Below are 8,258 nucleotides of genomic sequence, written 5' to 3'. Positions count from 1 at the left end.
CGCTTTGAAGATGTTAAAATAACTGTCCACGTTTACTTTTCTTCAGCCAACAAGACCAGTAACTAACAGCGAAATCAATAGCCTTTGTCAATCTACTATAGAAAAAAGTTAAGGCTACCTATTGTTGAGAAAGAAATAGTCTATTCCAAACAGACTCTGGGACAGTTGTGAGACGATAGATCCCAAATTCATACAACCAGCAGGCCTAGGCTACTGAATATATATATATATATATATATATATATATATGTTAAATTAGTGTCTAATGCAACAGATCAGAACGTTTAGCTTAAGATGTTGATAAACTATTATTTCTTCACATTATAAAGCACTGCAATGCACACAAGCAGTACGCTACATGCAAATGTTTGTTCATTTTGTTGTTTTGTTGTTTTATTGCAATTAGCAGGAAAATACCTGTTGTCAAAAGGCCACTTTCTTATGATAGTTTCATGTGACAGAGATTTCCATTAGAAATTTAGAGAGGAGATCTAATAGGCTTTTTAAATGTATTTTTATTTAACTTTTATTTAACTAGTCAAGTCGGTTAAAAACAAATTCTTATTTTACAATGACGGCCTACCCCGCCCAAACCCTTCCCTAACCCGGACGATGCTGGGCCAATTGTGCGCCGCCCTATGGGACTCCCCATCACGGCCGGTTGTGATACAGCCCTTGATCGAACCAGGGTCTGTAGTGACTCCTCTAGCACTAAGATGCAGTCCGTTAGACCGCTGCGCCACTCGGGAGTGAATTGACTTTGAAGCAAGGTAAGACATGCCTCATAATATGTATTAAAACGTTCAGCTTTCCAACAATTAAGTAAATGGTTTTCAAAATGCATACTGCCTCCAGCTCATGGCAAAGTGGTGTGTGACTCGCTGATGCAGCCTGCATTCCAGTTGCCGTTTGATGCCACATTCAAAACAACTAGGAACTGGGGGAAAACAATCTCCAACTCGGAATTCCAACTCGGGAACTCAGGGCTCTTTCTAGATTTCTGACCTGAAGATCGCTATGAAGGAAAAAGTAAACCGCACACTGCTCTCGATAGTATCACTGATCTTTAATAAGCTTTACGTATCAGCCTCAAGGCCTTCGTCAGAGCTTTACGTATCGGCCTCACGGCCTTCTCAGAGCTTTACGTATCGGGCTCACGGCCTTCGTCAGAGCTTTACGTATCGGCCTCACGGCCTTCTCAGAGCTTTACGTATCGGCCTCACGGCCTTCGTCAGAGCTTTACCTATAGGCCTCATGGCCTTCGTCAGAGCTTTACGTATAGGCCTCACGGCCTTCGTCAGAGCTTTACGTATCGGCCTCACGGCCTTCGTAGAGCTTTACGTATCGGCCTCACGGCCTTCGTCAGAGCTTTACGTATCGGCCTCACGGCCTTCGTAGAGCTTTACGTATCGGCCTCACGGCCTTCGTCAGAGCTTTACGTATCGGCCTCACGGCCTTCGTCAGAGCTTTACGTATCGGCCTCACGGCCTTCGTCAGTGCTTTACGTATCGGCCTCACGGCCTTCGTCAGTGCTTTACGTATCGGCCTCACGGCCTTCGTCAGAGCTTTACGTATCGGCCTCACGGCCTTCGTCAGAGCTTTACGTATCGGCCTCACGGCCTTCGTCAGAGCTTTACGTATCGGCCTCACGGCCTTCGTCAGAGCTTTACGTATCGGCCTCACGGCCTTCGTCAGAGCTTTACGTATCGGCCTCACGGCCTTCGTCAGAGCTTTAGGTAGCAGCCTTCGTCAGAGCTTTACGTATCGGCCTCACGGCCTTCGTCAGAGCTTTACGTAGCGGCCTTCGTCAGAGCTTTACGTATCGGCCTCATGGCCTTCGTCAGAGCTTTACGTATCGGCCTCACGGTCTTCGTCAGAGCTTTACGTATCGGCCTCACGGCCTTCGTCAGAGCTTTACGTATCGGCCTCACGGCCTTCGTCAGAGCTTTACGTATCGGCCTCACGGCCTTCGCCAGAGCTTTACGTATCGGCCTCACGGCCTTCGCCAGAGCTTTTGTGACATGAAGATCACTGACATCATAATTTAACTTCCTCCTATTTTTTCCCCAGAGTTCCCAGTTGTCTTGAAAGCACCACAAGATTTTGCAGCAGCAGCTCTTGTGCTGTCTGTCATATTTTCCGACTCAAAGGTTCTGTATCTGTATGCTGTACATGTGTGATAAGATACATAAACCAATATACTGTACACAAGTGCCAATTTAATTTCACAAAATTATACAAATGAACCTATAGACCGATAAGCATGACCAGTCAAATGTATTTACAATCGACTGTTATTTACATCAACGGAGAGGCTAAAAAGCATTATTTCACAATGGGATTTTTTTTCTTCCTTCCAGAATTAATCCACAAATGAATACAAAATGTAACATATCATACTAATTGCTGTGTCTCGGATTTACATTTAATATGTCGAGTCTAGCAACCCAAAGGTTGCATTTTCAAACGTCAACATGGACAACTTTAGCATTTTAGCTAATTAGCAACTACTTAGCATGCTAGCTAACCCTTCCCCTACCTCTAGCCGTTTAACCTTACTTCTAAACGCAACATGCAACAATTTCAAAGATTTTACTGATTTACAGTTCTTATAAGGAAATCAATCCATTTAAATGAATGAATTAGGCCCTATTCTATGACTTTCACATGACTGGACAGGGGTGCAGCCATTCGGTGGGCCCTCAGACGATCCCGCAGGTGAAGAAGCAGGATGTGGAGATCCTGGGTTGCACATGGTCCGCGGTTGTGAGGCCGGTTGGACGTACTGCCAAATTCTCGAAAACAACGTTGGAGGCAGCTTATGGTAGAGAAATGAACATTCAATTCTCTGGCAACAGCTCTGGTGGACATTCCTGCTGTCAGCATGCCAATATGCACATATGCACCTCAAATATGCCAATATGCCAATATGCACCTCAAAAACTTGAGACATCTGTGGGATTGTGTTGTGTGACAAAACTGCGCATTTTAAAGTGTCCTTTTATTGTCCCCAGCACAAGGTACACCTGTGTAATGATCGTGCTGTTTAATCAGCTTCTTGATATGCCACAACTGTCAGGTGGATGGATTATCTTGGCAAAGGAGAAATTCTCACTAACAGGGATGTAAACAAATTTGTGCAAAACATTTTAGAGAAATATGGAACATATCCGGGATATTTTATTTCAGCTCATGGAACATGGGACCAACACTTTACATGTTGCGTTTATATTTTTGGGGTTTCAGTTGTAGAAGCCAAAATATTAAATCTTCAGTCCCTTTGCACATCTCTGAGAGACTAACATGTCGCATAGCCTAGATCTGTGACGACAAAAAAAATTCTCTGCTATATCACTTTTAATTTCAGTTCGGGTCCATATGACACTTCGTGACATATTCCACATGACTTCCAGAGTGCCGGCTGTCGCAGAATTATACCAAGACCAGTGCGTCATAGTCTCTCTTTCCCTCTAGCCCCCCGAAAGAGAGGAACAACCAGCTGAGCCTGGGAATATAAAAATCCGCTATCATGGTAAGTCTATATAACATGTTTTGACAAATTACAGCCATTAACAACGGCTCGTCTTTCTTCTAAAAGCGACGGTTTTCAAAATTAATATCCATTTAGTATTATTGTCGATGACGTATGCAATTTTTTTTTAGCAAATGGTTATCAAACAGAAACAGAATATATTCATTGCTTATTAGCCTAATAAAGATGCTGTGATTAATGAAAGCGTGTCACACCGTTAACAAAATAAGTTAATCCGTTCTACAAATCGAAGTAAAATCATGACCTATGTAATGTTGACTAGGGTATTTATCAACAAGCCAATAAAGTCATCTGTAGAACTTGAGTTAGTTGCTGCAGCCTAACTGAATGCATTTGCTGTAAACAACACCTCGTCTCCAAGTGTTTCTTTTGAATTTAAATAGGTGTTCTTTTAGGTAGGCCTCGGGCCTAATGTGCGTGCCAATGCAGGGGTACAGTCAGACTGAATACCATTACCCCGGCCCCGTGTTATAAATAGCACAGGCACGCCGTTCCCTGAGATGGCCGTATTAAAGTTTCATGTGCTCACATTGAGCAACTCTGCCTACCCCTATAGGCTAGACCCAGGCCCAGTTAACTACATGGGCTACAGGTTAGAAACTGTGTTGTCATTGTAAACAAATGCACCTGTTACAATGACACCATGCAGGTGTACAAGCTGGGGTTATAGTGTCCTCTCTTAGATGCGTCATAGCCTATAGGTTACTGCAGCAAATGATTAGGCTATTGGCTTTGGAATTCATTTAACAATCCTCACCCATCACCTCACCAGGTCAATTTTACAGTAGACCAGATCATTCTCCTCACCAGGTCAATTTTACAGTAGACCAGATCATTCTCCTCACCAGGTCAATTTTACAGTAGACTAGATCTCACTTCCCCTCCCCAGGTACATTTTACAGTAGAGCAGATCTTACCTGCCCTCTCCAGGTAAATTTTACAGTAGACCAGATCATTCTCCTCACCTCCCCAGGTGAATTTTACAGTAGACAAGTATCAATCTCCTCACCAGGTACATTTTACAGTAGATCAGATCTCACCTCACCAGGTGAATTTTACAGTAAACCAGATAATTCTCCTCACCAGGTGAATTTTACAGTAGACCAGATCAATTTTACAGTAGACTAGATCTCACTTTCCCTCCCCAGGTACATTTTACAGTAGACCAGATCTTACCTCCCCTCTCCAGGTGAATTTTACAGTAGACCAGATCTTACCTCCCCTCTCCAGGTGAATTTTACAGTAGACCAGATCTCACCTCCTCTCTCCAGGTGAATTTTACAGTAGACCAGATCATTCTCCTCACCTCCCCAGGTGAATTTTACAGTAGACCAGATCATTCTCCTCACCTCCCCAGGTGAATTTTACAGTAGACCAGATAATTCTCCTCACCAGGTGAATTTTACAGTAGACCAGATAATTCTCCTCACCAGGTGAATTTTACAGTAGGCCAGATCAATTTTACAGTAGACTAGATCTCACTTTCCCTCCCCAGGTACATTTTACAGTAGACCAGATCTTACCTCCCCTCTCCAGGTGAATTTTACAAAAAGACCAGATCTCACCTTCCCTTTCCAGGTGAATTTTACAGTAGACCAGATCCGTGCGATCATGGACAAGAAGTCCAACATCAGGAACATGTCTGTGATCGCCCATGTGGACCATGGGAAGTCCACTCTCACAGACTCCCTGGTGTGCAAGGCTGGCATCATCGCCGGCGCCCGGGCTGGCGAGACGCGTTTCACAGACACCAGGAAAGACGAGCAGGAGAGATGCATCACCATCAAGTCAACGTATGTGTTCCCTCAAGACAATATACCTCGTCCTCCTGAGAGTGTAATATACAAATGTTTTTCTACAACAATATGTCCCATTTTCCTATTCTACTATAAGTAATGTAACCAAGTAAAGGGTAATATTTTCTTTGGGAATCTGAGGTAGACTTTCTAAACTAAGTTGTTCAACAATCAACCTGCATTTCAGTATTAATGACCACATCACCAATGACCTAAAATCCTGTTCATTTATGAACCTAAAAGACAAAACTGATTCGAGATCAGCACTCCTACTTTTGAGATGCTTGACCTAGCCCCTAGTATCCTGTACCCTTAATATACCATTATGTGAGAGTGATTGAGAGACAGACATTAAAATGTACGATGGTCACGATGGTTACATGTCGTCCCTCCCTCCCTGCAGAGCCATCTCTCTGTACTATGAACTGGCTGAGAATGACTTGGCCTTCATCAAACAGTGCAAGGATGGCTCTGGCTTCCTCATTAACCTCATAGACTCTCCCGGTCACGTGGACTTCTCCTCCGAGGTGACAGCTGCTCTCCGCGTCACTGACGGGGCACTAGTTGTAGTAGACTGCGTCTCAGGTATGACAAGGAAGGGCTGATGGCGCCCTATTCCCTATATAGTGCACTACTTTTGGTCAGATCCGAACAACTTGGAAGAACTCACGAGGCTCTGATCAGAAGTAGTGACCTATGATATGTGGACTAGGGTGCTGTTTTGGACACAGTCTTGTGTTTTGTGCAGCAAGTGTAGTGTCCTGGCTGCAATGCATCCAATGCTTGGCTCGCTCACACCCCAATAACAGCCCATGATGCTTAAAGTTCAAGGTTATTTGGCCTTTGTTATACCTACATTAGAAATCTTACTCACAAGGACTATAACAGTATACAACTAAAGAACTACAAATAGTGTGCACGTACTGTAACGGTATACAACTAAAGAACTACAAATAGTGTGCACGTACTGTAACGGTATACAACTAAAGAACTACAAATAGTGTGCACACTAACGGTATACAACTAAAGAACTACAAATTGTGTGCATGTACTGTAATGGTATACAACTAAAGAACTACAAATAGTGTGCATGTACTGTAATGGTATACAACTAAAGAACTACAAATAGTGTGCTGGAGGACCTCAGATACGAACACGTCAGGAATTGGAGGTCGCTCCGAACACTAAAATATTTGTAACTTTGAAATGTACTTTTTTTTTTAAATGCACATGTATTTTTCAAACTGTATTTATTTTCTAACTATTTAGCCAAATATTGTTTTCAGATGATAAAAACGACATTTACGTTGCTAGTTATTCTGGAGGGTAAGCAAAATGATTAGGCCACATTTTGGCAACAATAATTATTTCACCTTATATAAAATATGACTTTGCTTATCAATGGTTTATGACATCTTTATTTACTGTGCTTATGAATACTTTACAAATGCTCTATAAAGCCTTTATAACTTGTAGTTTTTTTAGAGTCGGATCCCGGTTAGTAAACAACAATAGGGAGTACAACAGTCAACCATGATTGCCCTTAGGCCTTTATACATCATACTGTGTCCAATAACCATGAAAGCCCTTAGGCCTTTGTGCATCATACTGTGTGTCCTTGAAAAGCGCTATATTAAATACCATGTATTATTATTTATTATACACGTATCATGACAGATTTGAACACTGACAAACAATACAACAACAAAAAATCTACTCCTTTAACGCTTCTGCCTACGGCCTTGTTGCAACTTGCAAGCACCTTGATGTTCTAATGCTAGCCCTTCTAAGGTGGTGCTGCACCAACCTCTCCATCCCTTGCAGGTGTGTGTGTTCAGACTGAGACAGTGCTGCGACAGGCCATCGCAGAACGGATAAAGCCTGTTCTGATGATGAACAAGATGGACCGGGCGTTGCTGGAGCTGCAGCTGAAACCCGATGCCCTTTTTGCCACCTTCCAGCGTATCGTAGAGAACGTCAACGTCATCATCGCCACCTACGGAGAGGACGAGAGCGGACCCATGGGCAGCATCATGGTCAGTGTGTAACAGGGTTTAGATGGTACGGTAAAATCACTCCACAGAGTTAAGATGGTACGGTAAGATCACTCCACAGAGTTAAGATGGTACGGTAAGATCACTCCACAGAGTTAAGATGGTACGGTAAAATCACTCCACAGAGTTAAGATGGTACGGTAAGAACACTCCAGTAAGAAGATCACTCCACAGAGTTAAGATGGTACGGTAAGATCACTCCACAGAGTTAAGATGGTACGGTAAAATCACTCCACAGAGTTAAGATGGTACGGTAAGACCACTCCACAGAGTTAAGATGGTACGGTAAGACCACTCCACAGAGTTAAGATGGTACGGTAAGACCACTCCACAGAGTTAAGATGGTACGGTAAAATCACTCCACAGAGTTAAGATGGTACGGTAAAATCACTCCACAGAGTTAAGATGGTACGGTAAGATCACTCCACAGAGTTAAGATGGTACGGTAAGAACACTCCACAGAGTTAAGATGGTACGGTAAGAACACTCCACAGAGTTAAGATGGTACGGTAAGAACACTCCACAGAGTTAAGATGGTACGGTAAGCTCACGCCACAGCTCGAAATTGTTTCACTTGGTCCCTGAAATGCAAAATACATATTCGGTGGAGCAACTGGCTAGTATGTTACGTGTATGTTTGTAAGTATGTTAAAAGCGGGCAGTCGCGTGTGTTTGCAAAGCAGAGAATCACTAGTTCGATCCCCTTAATGCGTCTGTTCTGTGTTTCCCTGTGTAGGTGGACCCAATGGTGGGCACAGTGGGTTTCGGCTCGGGCCTCCATGGCTGGGCCTTCACTCTGAAGCAGTTTGCCGAGATGTACGTGGCCAAGTTCACAGCCAAGGGAGACCAAAAGAC

General features: G+C 43.4%; 1 protein-coding gene across 1 annotated transcript in view; it reads left to right on the top strand.

Moving 5' to 3' along the window:
- Positions 1 to 3,333: 3,333 nt before the first annotated feature.
- LOC106570964 (elongation factor 2) overlaps positions 3,334 to 8,258 on the top strand; it is a 21,612-nt gene continuing 16,687 nt past the window's right edge. The window contains exons 1-5 of the mRNA XM_045695445.1: positions 3,334 to 3,532; positions 5,132 to 5,346; positions 5,753 to 5,934; positions 7,174 to 7,385; positions 8,140 to 8,258. The exon at positions 8,140 to 8,258 is cut by the window's right edge and continues 66 nt beyond it. Coding sequence (XP_045551401.1) covers positions 3,530 to 3,532; positions 5,132 to 5,346; positions 5,753 to 5,934; positions 7,174 to 7,385; positions 8,140 to 8,258 — 731 coding nt within the window. The 5' untranslated portion in view covers positions 3,334 to 3,529. The remainder of the gene's footprint in view (positions 3,533 to 5,131; positions 5,347 to 5,752; positions 5,935 to 7,173; positions 7,386 to 8,139) is intronic.

This window comes from Salmo salar, chromosome ssa15, assembly GCF_905237065.1.
Source record: "Salmo salar chromosome ssa15, Ssal_v3.1, whole genome shotgun sequence".
Classification (NCBI taxonomy): domain Eukaryota; kingdom Metazoa; phylum Chordata; class Actinopteri; order Salmoniformes; family Salmonidae; genus Salmo; species Salmo salar.
Note: the sequence above shows the minus strand (reverse complement) of the source record. Positions and strands in the feature narration are given on the sequence as shown.